We start from the raw sequence: 17,184 nt of genomic DNA on the forward strand, positions 1-17,184 counted from the left end.
AAATGTGGGAAATGCTTTTTGGGGCTGTTATGAGAAGGAAATGAGTTGCTGTATGGAAAGGATTTAGAATAGTTGCATAGCAACGTCTAAACAATGTTGCCATCCTCATCATCATCTCGTTGTCATCTTTATTATCACCATCATCTCATCAGATTCTCAAAGGGGCCCATGAACTCCAGAAAGATTTATGAACCAACCATGTAGGCCAAATCTCCATTCAATATGAGAACTTGGATGTGTTGTGATGAGACCCCCAAGGGTTCCTGAGAATGGCTGAGCTAGAGCCAGAATTAGCCTTCTGCTGCCAGGCCTTGCCTCCCACCATGGCATCTGGTGGGACACAGGGTGAGGATTTCCACCAGGTTCACGAAGCTCTGATTCACAGTGTCCTTACCTAGAATTTCCACTCACTTGAATTTCACCTAGCTTCTTCAATGAAGAAAATCCTAGCACAACTTCCCTTAAACACTGAATTTCCTGTTACATAAAGTTTAGAAAGATTCCAATTTGATTCCTCAAAAACAGCTCATATCAGAAGTATAGATAGATGACTGTGGTTTGCTCTGCAAATCTTAAAATTCACAGACATTTTCTCCATGAAAGTTATTACCAAATGTTTCTGTTTGGTTTCATAAATAACTACGGCATTGTATTTGAAGGGTTAATTCCCCAGAGTGAGACTTTGAGGCAAAAAGATATCTGGAAGCTGTTAGTTCAAAAGTCACACTTGGGGCCTTGAACAAATAGATGTCGACTGTGAAATACATGTCAGGAAGAGGGGCTGAGTTGGCAAACCCAGCTCTGGGCATCAGATATGTCATTTCTCCTCTTTGGGCCTCTGTTTTCTCATTTACAAGATAAGGAAACTGAAGAACATGATCCCTTAGGACCCAGCTCTAACATTCAGAACTTAAACAAGCACCCCAGCAGTATTTGATTCTGGTTGCATTTCAATTACCTGGCTTTACCACTAGGAGGCACAAGAAGACAGGGTGACTTAGGGTGTTAGCCCAGCGTGGGGAATAAAGGCCTTTTTGCTTGTGGAAAGCATTCAATATGCTTTTCTTTCGGAACTTCCCTGTCCACTGCTTTATTAACCATTATTTAAAATGAGTTTGGAACGAATCACTTCCCCCTTTGATTTCCATATGCTAAAAGATCTGAGCTGTTTCCCCGAATCAGTTATGAAAGGTCCGCTGGTTCAAGTCAAATCTACTGGTTTTGCCTAACAGAGGCTTGGCCACAGTGTTCATCAGGCATTCAGTAAAAGAGCAAGTAAAAGGGCTGTTTCTAAAAATATGTTTATGAATTAGAGATATTGTTCTGAATGGTAAAATCAATGCTCCACTCCCAGATCCCATTCTCCGTAGGAGCCAGAAGTCACCCTTCTCCAGGGTGGGGGTCATTCTTGGGTTGATGAGAAGCAGAGGCTCAGGCTTGCTTCTTCCTCCCCTCCCCATCCCTTGCCTGAGGCTGCCTGGGACGTGCTTCCGGGAGTGGAGCCTCAGCCTCCCTAGGCTACTCGAGAACTGGCACCAAATCAGAAAGTGGAGCTTTTCCTGGTGGTGATTCAGGCACTCCTCCCAGTGAGGGCTTTTTACGAAGTTTGAATAATTCAAAATCACTTCTTAGACAAACACTAGAAACAATTCCACAGGCTTTACAGTCTTAGAATTTCAGGGAGGAGCGCCTGGATGAAAATTCTGAGATAGGCGTAAGATCACTGTACCTCGTGTCTTCTATAACTTCATCTATCAGCTTCAGCCACAATTCAGCCAGCTGGTTTGCAGGAATTTTACCTTGGATCCCTGATTTTAGAGCTTCTATATTTGTTTGCTGAAGAATTTGAAAAGAGAGGAAATAATTGATAATTGTTCATTATACCATTATACCTTTTCATATAGTTTAACCTGTGAAATCATGTAAATATCTTTATATATTCAAAAAACAAATAAAATGAAACCAGCAAAGATAGGAGAGGGAACCCTAAAGTGGAATATAACCAGAAATAAAACAGATCTAATTACATTTCAGATGAATAACATAATTACACTAAACTAACCCAAGTAACTTTTGGAACACAGTATTTTGACTATGTACACTTTGTTAAAAGGCAAAAAAAAAAAAAAAAACCCCATAAACATATTGAACTCTAATTAGTAGGCTTATTTTTCACAGTGGTTTATCTACAGATTTTAGGATTGAACCAAGGAGTAAATATATTGAGGATAACAAAGGCCAGATTTCTCACTGTTGGAGAAGAAAGTTAGAGACATAGAAATACAGAGGACTAGAATAAACCTTGTGGTATTGGACTGGAATTGGAAGTATCTTTATGAAGTCATAGCTTTTAATATATTGATAGATATAGAAATAAATAGACATACATGTGTCTGTGCAAATTCGTTTGCTGAGAAGGCCTAGAAGCAATGATATTTCAGTAGTAGTGAGCATTGTATACCCAGATTTTGTTTCTAAAATGCTATTCCCCACTCAAAGGAAACAGCTGCTTGGAGAAATAGCGATTTACGGACTGGGGCAGAGAAAGTACAAGATAAGCTCAAAACATATGGTTCTATCCCATTGAGCACCTGCCAACAGAGAAGTTGAGGAAGAGCCTACCATGAGTGTCAAAAGTCCTAATCAGGGAAAAGGGAAAGCCACCATCCTGTCCAGATTAGGCAGCTTGGTCAGTGGAGAGAGCTGATAAGAAGAACCAGGATGAAAATTGCTGAAGAGCATCTCAAACACAATTAGAACACAGGTGCAACTAATTCTCCACAAATGCCTTTGAGATGTACATTGCCTATCAATTGCAACTTTATTTTCAGGACAGTTATGATTAAGTCAATTTAAACCTATAGTTTTCCTCCCAGATTGCCTTTATAACATAAAATAATATTTCAGATTTTGCCATAGAATTTTAGATCAAGTATAGACCTGAAACCCCATATGTTTTGGTCCAGCCCTGGTGGAGATTAGATCTTTAAAAAATTAATATTAACATAATTTTGAAATCAAAACACCAATGCCAGACGGATTTTAGCACTACCTGATAGGAGTAACTTAGTATATGTGTATATGTGTGTATATATATATATTTATTTATCTTTTTAGGCAGAGTCTCAGTTTGTCCAGGCTGGAGTGCAATGGCGCCATCTTGGCTCACTGCAACCTCCGTCTCCCGGGTTCAAGTGATTCTCCTGTCTCAGCCACCCTAGTAGCTGGGATTATAGGCTCACATCACCATGTCCAGGTAATTTCTTTTGTATTTTTAGTAGAGACAGGGTTTCACCATGCTGGCCAGGCTGGTCTCTAACTCCTGATCTCAAATGATCTGCCCACCTTGGTCTCCCAAAGTGCTAGGATTACTGGCGTGAGCCACTGCACCTGGCCCAAGTAACTTAGTATTTTTGCTTAGTTAGAAATATCTCAGACATATCCCCCTTCTCCTCACCAATCTAGTTGACCAATGTCAACTAGACAGATAATCACAGATATCATATATATGCAGTTTTCACCCAAGGAAATCCCCAACCTCCAAACAAAAGAAGTTCCTCTAGTCTGCAGCAAGAGTGGAATGTGTCAGACACTGGTTCCTCAAAGCTACCTCTTCCTGCAGTGGAGATTCCCACTGCAAAGTTCTCAGAGTTTCATATTGCTATTGGAATGAACCATTCTCTCTAAACAAAAATTATGGCAGAAACTATGAGTTCCTGTTCCACCCCACTCCTACCTTTTTAATCCTCCCTTCTTCCAAAGTAAGAAAATTTTTATCTGGGCATATGCCTGCCCAGGCATAAGACTAACATTTTCCACCTTCCTTGGAGTCACATGTGGCTGTATGACTGGATTCTGGCCAGTGGAAAGTGAGTAGAAATTAAGAGTATGACTTCTGCATCCTTCCCTTCAAGAGAAAGGCCTATGTCATCTTCTCCCCACTGTTTACCACCCCTCCCCTCAGGCTGGAGGGCAGATGTAGTAGTGAGCTGCCTCTACCATGCAGACAATGATAACTCCTGAGTGATGGCAGAACAACCGGGGGTAAGTGCCTGGGTCCCCAATACCACTGAACCTCCATACTAACTTAGGACCATCTACCTCCACTGTTCCTAGAGACATTGCTCTTACCTTATTGATCACTGTATTGAGCACTGTCTTGTGTTATAGTGGCCTGGCCTCCATCCTAATACCTAATTCACCCTGCTTGGTGAAAAGGAAATGCAGAAAAAGAGAAACTTACCAGCCGTTCTGCCATAGCTAGGAGAGTGTTCACCGCATCCAGGCGATGACTAATATCCTCCCAGTATGAAGTCAGGGTAACAACTGGCTTGGTGTGGGCCCAAGGCAAGTAATAATAGTAGTTGCCTGGTATAAAACATTGGGGGTCAATGAACACTGAACACTTAAAATAGATAGCATGTTTATTAAAGAGATGTGCAGACTGAGCTGCTGATTAATCCACAGGCTTAGGGAATAGCTTGAGGTGGTCTGGTTCTTTAATTTGACTCAATTAAGCAACTGAAGACTAGGAAGCTCTTTTTCATTCAGGCTGTTCTGAAATTTTCTCTGAGACACCCTAGTAAACTGAGCACAGCAATCTCAGGATCGTTTAGTGATTCAGGGCCATGCATCTGAACATCAAAGATGGTTTCTTAACGTGGTAGTAGAAAATACAGATGACATAGGAAGCTAGGCTGAACATGTTAGTCCCTAAAAACTGTTATTCTAAATAAATGTTTTTGTTGGAACTGGGGCAAAAGAAAAGAATTTTCTGTTCTTGGAAAGCTTTAGCTGGCTACATAGGGTTTGGTACTAGAGCCTTACTGTGATTAAGAATTATTAGCTGATGTTTTCTAGGATGTCTTATATTTTAAAACTGCTTGTACAAAAGTTAAGTTAAAACTCTGGCAATACTGTTGGGAAATTTGATCAGTATTCCTCTCTCCCTTCTCTGTACTCTCAAACCATTTGTTGACAGTTTTATTGGAAGTTCTCATACTTTGCTTTCTATTATGATTTATTTTATACACTAGAATGTAAGCTCCTTAAAATCAGGGACTGTTTCTCACCCATCTTTGTTCAAACACAGCTATTTAATCCTCACATCAACTCCAGAGAAGACGAAGAAACTGAGGGTTAGAATTCAGTGACACGGTTAAGGTCACAAGCTGGTGAGTAACAGAGTGAAGACCAGAAGCATGATTTCCCAGTATCTGAGCCAGAGTCCCATTCATTTTCCACTACTCAACCTAAGAAAGATCTGGGGCTTCGTAGGGGTAGGAGCTGCTTTGTGGAGCTCAGTACTTAGCACAGTGGCTACCTTGGGGTCTTACATGGCAAACCCAGTGTTAAAGCTGGGTGGGGAGAGGGTAGCATTGGGGTTCAGCCTCTGGCAATGGGACCTGCAACTTCTTGGGTCTGGCCAGTCTTTAAGGTGCCTGAACCCCAACCACACTCTCTTCCTCATTCAACCTTTTCCTTTCCACTAACCATAGGCTGGGTAGAACAGTGCCAGAGGGAAGACACAGTGCTTGCTTCCGGTCCCGTGATGCACCCATTGTAAACGTGTGGAGGAGAGAACTGTTAGTGCCAATCTTACCATCAAATACAGCACGGCTGTACTGAGTTGTTGATGCCAAAGGCTTACAGGTGGTGTCAAACTTGTTGCCATAGTTCCCAATGCTGACTTCAAACTGAATGGCCTCACCAACATCTTGCAACATGGTGGCTGAATGAAACACGGCAGACAGGCTGTACTTCCGCCTTCGCTGGTATTTCTATAAAGTATGAGCAGACATAAGGTTCAGTGAAAGGCCTTTTGTCCTTATTTACATGTGGATTTCTAGCAGACGCAATTCTACACCTAATAATTAGTGCTGAATTAAATGACAGGGGAGAATGTTCTTGGACCCAGCTGTTCCTCTTGCACTCATACAAGTGAGCAAAGATAGAAGCACTAGGATGTTCCTTGCAGCATTGATTGAAATGGAGGGGAAGAAATGAAAACAGTACACACGTCTTTCAGTAGGCCACTTGTTAAACAAGTTATGTTACATCCATAAAATAGAATGAAGGTTCATAAAAAGACTTAATTAGATCCATATGTGCAACCATGAAAAAAGAGTATATTTTTTGGGCTGGGCACGGTGGCTCATGCCTGTAATCCCAGCACTTTGGGAGCCCGAGGTGGGTGGATCACTTGAGGTCAGGAGTTCAAGACCAGCCTGGCCAACATGGTGAAAACCTGTCTCTACTAAAAATACAAAAATTAGCTGGGTGTGGTGGTGCACACCTGTAATCCCAGCTACTCGGGAGGCTGAGGCACGAGAATCTCTTGAACTCAGGAGGTAGAGGTTGCAGTGAGTCGAGATCGTGCCACTGCATCCAGCCTGGGTGACAGAGCAAGACTCCATCTCAAAAAAAAAGAGTATATTTTAAGTAAATCTATTAAATGGATATTTTAATATTCATAAAGGCATATTCATAAAGAAGGTCTGGAGGAATATAACTCAAATTGTTAACAGTAGTTATGTTGAAGAAGGTAGAGAGATTATGGCAAACTTTACTTTCTAACTTATACATTTTTAATGATTTTGAATGAAGTATTCTTTTTTTTCTTTTTTTTTTTTGAGACAGGGTCTCATGTTGTCACCTAGGTTGGAGTGCAATGGCATGATCACGGCTTACTACAGCCTCGACCTCTTGGGCACAAGTGATCCTCTGGCCTCCCAACTAGCTGCAACTACAGGTGCGTGCCACTGCACCCAGCTAAACTATTGATTTTCTAATCAGAAATAACAATAAAGATTTTCATGTCAGATGTAAATAAAAATAAGGAAACTGGGTAAATTTATTTTAAATTGAAATGGGAAATTAAACCTTCCTTTTCCTTTTTAAATTACTGGTTTACTAAGAGAGTTGAAGATAGGGTCAACGATAACCACACTGAGTGCCTATCAGCCTACCAGAAATGACCATGAGCCCTTCAAGCCTTCCTTCATGGGCACATAACATCTCTTGAATCCATATCCTGCCCCAAATCCTTGCTCAGCTGGCATATCTCCTTCTTTATGAGCCATATCTCCACAGATCTTCGGGCACTGTGCCTTCTTTTGCCAAAGAGCCATGCAATGGTTTAGGTTGCTGTGTTTCATTATGTCCCGTGCATTCTGCCATGCAATACTATCCACATCCTGTGTCTATTCTAGAACTCTGGTGGTACCCAGTCTCTGCTTTCAATTATTTTGGGTATATACCCAGAAGTGGAATTTTTAATTCTTTTTTTTTAGACTATGTCTCGCTCTGTCGCCCCGGCTGGAGTACAGTGGCTTGATCTCGGCTCATTGCAACCTCTGCCTCCTGGATTCAAGTGATTCTCCTGCCTCAGCCTCCCAAGTAGCTGGGATTACAGGCGCGTGTCACCACACCTGGCTAATTTTTGTATTTTTAGTAGACACGGGGTTTTACTGTAGTTGGCCAGGCTGGTCTCTAACTCCTGACCTCAAGTGACCTGCCTGCCTCGGCCTCCCAAAGTGCTGGGATTACAGGCATGAGCCACCGTGCCTGGCTAGAATTTTTAAATTTTTAAGGACTGTTTTAAGAACTTCTGACAGTGACTGAAGCTTGTAGTCTTGAAGAACCCCTGGACATCCTTCTATTACAGAGTCTCCATTTTGGTTAAACGAGTTTTTGACATGGTATAATAGAACCCTCCAATAGGGTTTTGTCAAATCCCCTCTAGGCCTCAATCTTTCTAAAAAGTCTTTCTAAACACTGGTTTGTAACCTGAGCTGCACATTGAATGACCTGAGGAAGTTTGACGGGGGCATTGTGAGTCTAAAAGCCTCCCTAGCTTAGTCCACTGTCACCTTGATAAGGGAGGATTGGGGGTGCATGCTACTTGTCAAGAGCTCTGCTTAACTACCCACAGCAAAGCCCCCTGGAATACCCATGGTCCAGAATGATGTGGAAATTCTGGGTTTGGGTTTGAATTGTGTCAAAATGAAAAAGTAGGAAGTTATTTGGATTAGTCATAACTACATACAGCGTAACTTCTTCTTTGTAAACCAACTAGGATGATAGGAGAAAAGGGAAAGAGCTAAAAATAGGAAACATAATTTGTGGCCTGAGTCAGGACCCAGGAGAAAATGACCGGTATTTAAGCCAGAGCCATCTGTTAAGCCAGGGACTGCACAGGATGGAGAAGGATCATGGGGAGGCTTGGAGATGGAGTGGGAACTACGGGGATGATACTCCCAGCTGGGCCGGCTCTACCCCGTAGGCCTCCACATAGCCAGGATTCCATTAGAACCCCGTGGATGCTCTCACGCAGAGCTTGCAAAATGACCCACAGAATCCCTGATAGGACGCTCACCCTGGAGAGTCTGAGCCCTAAAAGCAATAGTTTGGGCTTCTGGCCATCAGCACAATTCCCAACAGAGAAGGGACTCACTATGAGCAAGCCGCTGAAGATGGAGCCGCTGGATCACCGTGCAAGCCCAGATTCCAGGAGGAGCAACCCTACCATCTGCTCACCTGTGCCAGAGCCAGGCTACCCTCGATGATTCAGGCAGCTGAGAATTCTGCCACTCCCTCAGACCTTTCCCACTTCCTCTCTGCCCTCAGGGCACAAAGAGGTAGAGAGAGGAAGGAACAATAAACACCATTCAGAGAAGTACAGAGCCTGGGACAAGATCTGCCTACAAGAGAAAATTAAAGAATATAAATTGGGCTGGGCGTGGTGGTTTACGCCTTTAATCCCAGCACTTTGGGAGGCCGAGGCTGGCGGCGGATTACCTGAGGTCAGGAGTTTGAGACCAGCCTGGCCAACACGGTGAAACTCTATCTCTACTAAAAATACAAAAAATTAGCTGGGCATGGTGAGAGGTGCCTGTAATCCCAGCTACTCAGGAGGCTGAGGCAAGAGAATCACTTGAACCCAGGAGGTGGAGGTTGCAGTGAGCCAAGGTCACACTATTGCACTCCAGCCTGGGCAACAAGAGTGAAACTCTGTCTCAGAAAAAAAAAAAAAAAAAAAAAAAAAAATGTAAGTTGTAGTCTATTGGACTTAGGTGGGGTTAGGGCCTTGGGGCTCTCTTTCTGATCATCAGTGACTAGTGCACCTTGTAGATAAGGTGGTATAAAGTAGAGTTTCAGCAGTCGATTTGGAAAAGGAGGTGATTTCTGTCAAGCAAGATACCGATAAGGGCTAAGAGTTGTTGAAAGTGGCTGTGGACACATAAGGCATGGGACATTAAAGGTCAGTGACAAGATCAGGTACCAATGAACACTGCCCAGCATGCCACCTTCGGTATGTCTACTGAAGGGAGCTGATACCTGATGGAGCAGCTGGAAGAACCTGAAGGTGCTGTTTCTAGCAATATTTTTGAGCCCTTAATGTGGGCCAGACCAATGAGAGCTCTCAAGGAGATTGTAGTTGAGTAGGAGAGAGAATGCAAGTGCATAGAATGCTCCCAAAATACATTCGGTCACATCCAAGGAAAATGGGGAAAGAGGAGCAGGGAGAAAGCAGTCCAAGAACAGACTCTTGATCCTGGAGACAAAAAATGGAGTCCTTTAGTGGCAGGGCAGAGGTTCCAGAAGCCAGCGGGTATTAGAATAACACTGGGTTGGCAACATTTGATCTTCTGTCTGCCTGTTTTACTGTGGAAGTGGCCAGGCTGAATCTGCTGCATCCTTCCTGCACTGCAGCCCCTCTTGACCAGGCCCACCGGGAGCAATAGCTCAGCTCTGCTTTAGAAAGATGGGGAGCACTTGGCAGTTTGGCAAAAAATTTGCCCATTTGTTGCAGCCTCTTTAGCTTTACCAAAAAGTTTTGTTAGCTGCACATAATCCAGAACAGAGGACCTTTGCAAGACAGACAAGGGTCATGATCATGTTTGTAGGTTGACTGCATTCGTTAAGTCCTTCTGGCAGGTGCACAGATCTGCTCATTTCACTCTCTCCTGGGGCTCCTGTTGCTTGAAGTGTGGCTATGTCTTCAGAATCCTCATTTCTCTCCTACTCTGTAACACTGTTAGGTTTTTAAAATTTTTGCTTCATTTCACTTTTGATTTAATTAAATTTATTTAATTAAAAAGATGAGCTATTTTGCTGTCTGTGTTTAATTTAGAGCAAATAAAATGAATTCTGTTTTGTTTACCAGTCAATAAAAAGCTGTTCTTTTATTCTGTTGACATATACTGTGGGCAATATATATTGTTGACTTTTTTTTTTTTTTTTTTGCTTTTACACTAAACTAATGAAATAAGCTTCTTTGCCTGTATGTGTTTAACTATTTGCAGTGAAGAAAACTAATTTGGTTTTGCATTCCAGTTAATAAAGCATTTAAAAAATATTTTCTTGGGCCTCTTTCTCCTTCTCCCTGCAACTATGGTTATTTAAAACAAAGAGAAGCAGCATGAACTTAAATTACATTCTGGTGATGGAACCAAATAAAAGAGGTACTATAATGGTTGAGTGTCCATGGTGGCATTTCTGAATAACCCTGAATTCCAACCAATATTTCAAGAGCCAACTCCAATCTGTAACTACTCAAGTCAAGAACTACCATGTGTCTCTACGGAGGCCTCCAAGTGGTTTCTGGCTATTCTTTTGCATGATCCTGGCTGTAACTAGCATGCAAACTGCCCCTTTTCTCACTCTCCCTCCCTCTTTTTTCCTTAATTTTTCCTCAAGATCTATTGCAATTCCTGGACTTCAGAGTGGGTAATGTTGTGGAATAGAAAGACTATGACCAGGACCTTATTGACTTTTGGCTCCGTGTCTCTTTAGTAAAAAAACAAAACAAATGATCATCTTTGCTGTAGTAATTCATGGGGGAGAACTATTTATTTTCCCCATGTGAAGTTACACGGATGCCCCGTGGCTTGCTGCTGTGGTGATGCTAGGTTCCTTCCTGAGGCTGTGGGGTGGAGAGAGGGCAGTCTCAGGAGCCTGCTCCTTTCCTCTCAAAGGAGGAGACAGGAATGAAATTGGTGCAGCTCAAGCACTGGACCACAGATGTTCCCAACATGTAAAGGCTGAGGAATCCAGAACAGACTGCTTTGGATGCTAACCTCCCGATACGGCTGTCTTGTGGGAGTCAATGAGCAAGGCCACATTGCTCTGGGGAAGAAGGGATAGTTTCTGTTAAAGGGTGTGGCTATTCTCCCTGTCAATCATCCTGCAAAGGGGGCAGATGTAACAGGCAGACATCAGACGACTAGAGGGAGAAGGCCCTGGCTCGCTGGAGAACTCACAGCAGTTGGGCCTGGACTCAGATGAAAATGTGTTCTGGGTACCACGGGAGTTTTGGGGAGAGCATGGAGAACCCAGTCCTGCCACAAGGAGACAGGCTGCGAGTAGACAGGAAGGCTGACTGTCAGGGACCAATGAACACCAGCCTGACCCCATGAGCTTTGAGAATAGCCACATTTCGCAACCACGTTGTCACCCTTTTTACTGTATTTTCGTATTCTTATCCCAAAAACTGAAAGTGAAAGCTTTTTAAAAGTTGCTGTTTGGTTTCTGCTGTAAAGTGGGGAAATCAGGGCAGGGCCTGTCCTGTGTTCTTGGAACAGAGGGCAACAGCAGCCTGGGGCAGCTGGGGGGCTGGCAGTGATTTGCAACCCAGCAAGGAGGGCCGCGGGCAGAGGGGCATCCATGAGCTGGCTGTGCTGGCAAATTATTCAGATTTGTGGAACACACAGGCATCGACCTGGATTCTCAGAAATGGTTGGGGAAGTCAACTGGGAAGATTTCCTGTCTTCAAGGAGGAAGCAGGGTTCACAGGCATTGCAGTGTGGGCCCTCAGCACACCTGCCCTCCTGTGCTGGGAAGCCTGAGGCCCACCAGCCACCTCTGAAAATGGAAATGAGTAGTGGTGGCACCTACAGCTCTTGGTGCCAGCAAGAAGTGGCTGTTATGGCCACTTCCCCATGATCCCCAATGCCAGTTAGCAAACAGGTCATTCAGTTTGTGGGTATCAGTGTTCTTGCCAGTTTTCAATAGGGTATTAACATTTCAAAGGATGAAGTGATCCTCATAGGGCTGTTGTAGAAAACATCCAGATGAGGGCCTTCATTGTGAGTTGGGTTGCCTTCCGACTCCCCCAGCTACCCCTTCAGTCCCTGGAGGTCTCCTTTTCTATACCATGCATTACTCACACTTTAACATTTACCTCAACTACCAGCAGGTCATCATTTGAAATGGGCTCAAGCTTTTTATCTGGTGGTGTCTTCTCAAGAAAAGTGGCTAATTCAACCAAGATCCTGCCTCTGTAGGCAACTCCTTCCCCCTGAAAGGCAATAATCCAGGATTATTCCTCTAGGCAGCAACAGCAAAAAGAATTCTGTGTCTCTAGTCAGGCTAATACAACTGCAAAAAGTTTCTCCTTCCCATGGCCCTAACCTTCGAAATGAATCAGTCGGCAACTCTCCCAGCTGGATTCAGGTCTCTGGTGTTTGAAAGAAGAGCCATTGGCTTTAGGACAGATCTCAAAGAGTACCTTGGGATGCTAGGGCTGAAAAAGATCTTAGCTATGACCAAGGTCAGAGGTCTTCAAACCATGCTCTAGCTCCAGAAGGAGTTTGTGGAGGCTGGGAGGTGGGGGGTGGGGGGTGGATGGGGCTCTGAGTCTCCCTTCACCGTACTTCAGCAGGGAAGCTCTGCATTTATCTGGGTTAACTTGGCTGCTTTTCTCCTCTTCTCAGAATAGGGAGGCTGCCATGCTGGCAACCAGGGCAAGTCTCAGAATAGCCAGGAAGTAAAGGAGGAAGATGTAGGAGGAAGAAGTTCTGGGTGCAGCTGAGCATGAGGATGAAGAGTGGATACTTCTCCCACCATACCCAGCAGTGCTGGCAATAGAACCTTCTGGAAAGGACGGAAGGGTCCCCACCTCCACAGCCAGTCTTTTACCCTTCCCTTCTGAGGGCTTTTTCTCTCTAGCTTGGTCTCTTTCTTGAGCCTTGGGAGATACCTAAAAGACATTTGGCTTCTGTTGTGGTAAAAAGAGCATCTCCCATCTCTGGGCTTCCATGTCTTCATCTATGAAATGAAAGGATTGATCAGATCAAGGGTAATAAAGGGTTTCAGGGGGCATGCCACTGCCTAGTGCTTGGTAAATTCCTGGAATATGATGTTGAAAAGAATTCCAAGGCAGCCCAGGGGCTTATTAGGAAAGAGAGCCAGCATTGATTATTGATGTCTACCATAAGCATAGAAGTTGGGGGAAATGGCCATTGGCCATCACCCAGTGAGATGATCTCCACAGTCTTTTCCTATCTTTGCATTCTAAGTCTTACGGAGTATGAAACTTCTATCCTGCAATACTTGATCAGACATTATAAGAAGAAATAATCACCTTAACCAATGCGGATTAATAACCACCTTAATTGAGAAACCAACCTTTCCAGTATTCAGCTCATCATAGGGGTCTGGGAATCCCGTGTACTCTCTGGGGCTTCCATAAAGATTCAGGTAACAAGGTCCAAACGTTGGAACAAAGCCTACCTCTGTTTCTCCTGTGTTTACTGAGAGAGAAACATCATCATGAGGTGTTAGGCTTTTAACATTCAATCTATTGAAATAAATATTAGTTATTAGTTAGTTAGGTGAGACTATTTTCCTCCATTTTGGGAGTTAGTTGTATTAATGCAAGTTGTAAGCACCATGAGGTTTGCCATATTTCTCTTTTCTTATTGCTACATAAAATATTAAATAAAAACATTTGGGGGTAGCGCAGATAAACTTATTTTTATAAAAAGATAATGCTATTTAAATAAAGAGCAATTAGACTTTGAAGTTGACCTTCACATTTTTGCAAGTTTATAATGGGCATTGTATTAAACATGCCATTGCCAATTGGGGCAAAAGATTATATTGTTTTGGGAGGTCACTTAAATGACATATTTTATGAACTTTATTTGTTCTTCTAAAGTGTCATTTAATCTTCAGTAGTTAGTATAACTAGCAGATGCTGTTAAAAATGTAAGACATTTTAAAATTTTATATGTAATAATAAACTGCCTGCCTGTGGTTGTAAGACCATGTGATATTCATAAATGACATGAAGATTCCCATTCATTGCTTTCTATCTCTGGTGGTCATCTGATAAGCTCCTTATTTCTGCTACCTGGTCTTAGCAAGACAACTCCTCAATAAAGGGCACTAAGGGCAATATAATTAAATAGCTGAAAATGGGGAAACTGTGGGTGAGGGTGGGGAAATATAAGAGTTGGCTTCAATAGCCTGAATGGCCCCCCATGGGAGAGGGATGGACTTGTCTCCAGAAGCAGAGTAAGGACCACTGCTGGGAGCTACAGGGAGATCAGCTTTGGTTCACTCTGTATAAGGCAGAACTTTCTGTGAATTAGAAATGACAAACAATGGGACAGGCTGCATTAGGGACAATTAGAAGAAATGTTGAGGCAAAGGCTTCAGCCTATCTTTCAGCATGTTCTCAGGATAATTCCTGCTATCGATGAGGTTGACCAGATCATATCTATGGCCCTTTCCAACTCTATGCTTAAAACTAAGGGAGAAAGATAAATGTGGAGCAGCGTCATCAGAATGATGCCCATTAATAAATAATTTACCTAACCCTATAGACATATACTGCACAATCATTTTCATTACGTGAAGCTCTCTGCATGTTTAAATGGGCGTGTACACATTTGTGGGGAGATAGAAACCATGGACACAGGCAGAAAAGAGCTGAATAGCAATCTCAGTGAAGACAGCAAGAAAAAAAGAAACATTTAAATGGAAATTTAGAAAATTAAGATGTACAAAAGTAGTGCACGCAGCCTAAGGTTGAGACTTGGTAACAGCCTAGTATGCCACATGTCACACTTGTTTGGAAATCTCTTATGAAACGCAAAGAGGGACCAACAGTTTCTCCAACAGAGATTTCTCTGAATCATGTTATCATCTTCAAGACAGATAAACAGGAGGAATGACTATTATACATGAACATATAAATTGGCTTGGCTTTATCCATTGTGGCATATGGAACATTGCAAAGATGATTAATTGATCACTAATAAGTAGGGTTTGGACTTCTTTCTGTGTGCTAGAATATTTTGTTTTAGTGGAGGGATGTTGGGTGCGAATAGAGAATTAAAGCAGAGATTCACAGAGAGAAAAGGAAGTTATTTTTAGAAGCTGAATCACACACAAAAAAGATTTAAAAAAAAAAAAAAGAGGAAGAAGTTGAATCACAGAATATTCCAGTAAGAATGGATGTTAAAGCTATGGCACCATAGTCATGTCACATTATGGATGGGCAAGCCAAAGCCCACAGAAGTGATGCGACTTGTCAAAAGTCCCACAAACTGGCAGATTTAACCCCAGATCTTGAGTTTCAAAGTTCAGAAAAGGACACCCTCCACTACCCCATCCATTCCTTTGGTCTAACCTCACCTCTCCTCCACCTGGTTCCCATGAGTGACTGTGCTGTCATGTGTATTTGCTTTTTGTTAAAGATCCCCAGGGATTGAAACACAAATTGTCAAGAATGATCCACTGCATATCAGCTTAATGCCAGGGGCTTAATTATTTTTGTCCAACAAATCTCTTCTCTGGTATGTTACCCCTTTGACTTGTTTCATTGTGCATTAACAGAAGGAACTCTCCTTCTATGTGCTCACATCTTAGTATAGTCTCCTGGGATAACCCATTCTCTAGGCCAGGCATGGTGGCTCACGCCTGTAATCCCAGTACTTTGGGAGGCTGAGGCAGATGGATCACCTGAGGTTCAGGAGTTCGAGACCAGCCTGGCCAACATGGCGAAACCCCATCTCTACTAAAAATACAAAAAAAATTAGCCAGGCGTGGTGGCAGGTGCCTGTAATTCCAGCTACTAGGGAGGCTGGGCCAGGAGAATCACTTGAATCCAGGAGGTGTAGGTTGCAGTGAACCAAGATCATGCCATTGCACTCCAGCCTGGTTGACTGGAGCAAAACTCCATCTCAGAAAAAAAAAAGAAAGAAACAAAAAAAGAAAACCCATTCTCTCATAAGCTAAATCTCTTCCTGCCTCCAAAGTTTCCTAATCTGTTTAATGCACAGTGGACACATCAAACTTCCCAATGTCCTTGCTGAAAAGCCTATACAAAATAAAATAAAAATCCTTTACCCTGGCCATCAAGGATTTCCTCTGACCTAGCTACAACCCACTTTCCAACAATATTTTCCATGCCTCCTTTACCTTTTTGAATCCCCTTCATGTTTTGGATTCCTACAAATAATTACTGTATGTTTTAGTTTCTAGAATCCTACATAGCTTCACACCTCTGTGACTAAAGTATCACTTTTCAGGGGGAGTGGCAGGATTTAAGTATGTTTTATTTTGATTTCCTAAACACCTACTACTGGTTCTATCATGTGATACTACTACATAAATATTCATTGATTGGTTAAACAAATAAATAAAGGAATAAAGTGCTTGCACATCTGCCAAGTTCACTGCAAATCTAAGGACTACTTAATATTCATATAAAGTCTGATTATAATGAAATAGATTGTTTAAAGCAAATAAGAATTGGGCATTGTGTCAATTACATAATTACATGATATCACCTTATATTTGCACACAGCTTCAGAGTTTGCAAAGCTTTCCCACATGCAATATCTTTCCCTTCTTACCACAACCCTGGGAGATTATTGTGGCAGGGCGAATCATGCTTATCTGACAGATAATGAACCTCTCTAAACCTCAGAGTCTTCATCTATTAGGGGAACAAAAACATCTGCCCTAGGAGAGTTGTGATGGTCAAGTGTGTGACAGTATTGAGCAAACTTGCAAAAAATGACGAATTCTGTGCAAACCAAAGAATGTGTTATGATCCCTCATTTTGGGGGAGGTGAAGATCTTCAGGGTGCAAAGTAAAAAACGTTCAGTATTTTTCAACCTACAGATTCACGTTGAAATTGGGGGAAAGTTACTTGATACATTTCAGAACAATTGATTTAGTGCTCCATTTCTCTACCTACTGAACATAAACAATAACAGAAAATGTTATATCTCACAATCAATTATTTGCAATAAAGCCAAATACGATGGTGTGCATTTAGCTGAAAGCATGGGACATGGAGCAAAGCCTGGTTAGCATATTTCTTTTAAGCTTAGCCGTGCAGGACAGTCGTATGGCACTTACACAAAAATTATTACTTTAGCAAA

The 17,184-nt window shown here is 42.5% G+C and overlaps 1 protein-coding gene across 3 annotated transcripts in view; it reads right to left on the reverse strand.

Moving 5' to 3' along the window:
- Positions 1-17,184, reverse strand: part of MYOF (myoferlin) — a 175,641-nt gene that overhangs the window by 68,735 nt on the left and 89,722 nt on the right. For all 3 annotated transcript variants that reach the window (XM_016918879.4, XM_016918880.4, XM_063782019.1), the window contains 5 exons: positions 13,411-13,535; positions 12,185-12,301; positions 5,603-5,780; positions 4,244-4,368; positions 1,730-1,836 (listed from right to left, as the gene is read on the reverse strand). In XM_016918879.4, coding sequence (XP_016774368.3) covers positions 1,730-1,836; positions 4,244-4,368; positions 5,603-5,780; positions 12,185-12,301; positions 13,411-13,535 — 652 coding nt within the window. The remainder of the gene's footprint in view (positions 1-1,729; positions 1,837-4,243; positions 4,369-5,602; positions 5,781-12,184; positions 12,302-13,410; positions 13,536-17,184) is intronic.

Source organism: Pan troglodytes, chromosome 8 (genome assembly GCF_028858775.2).
Source record: "Pan troglodytes isolate AG18354 chromosome 8, NHGRI_mPanTro3-v2.0_pri, whole genome shotgun sequence".
Classification (NCBI taxonomy): domain Eukaryota; kingdom Metazoa; phylum Chordata; class Mammalia; order Primates; family Hominidae; genus Pan; species Pan troglodytes.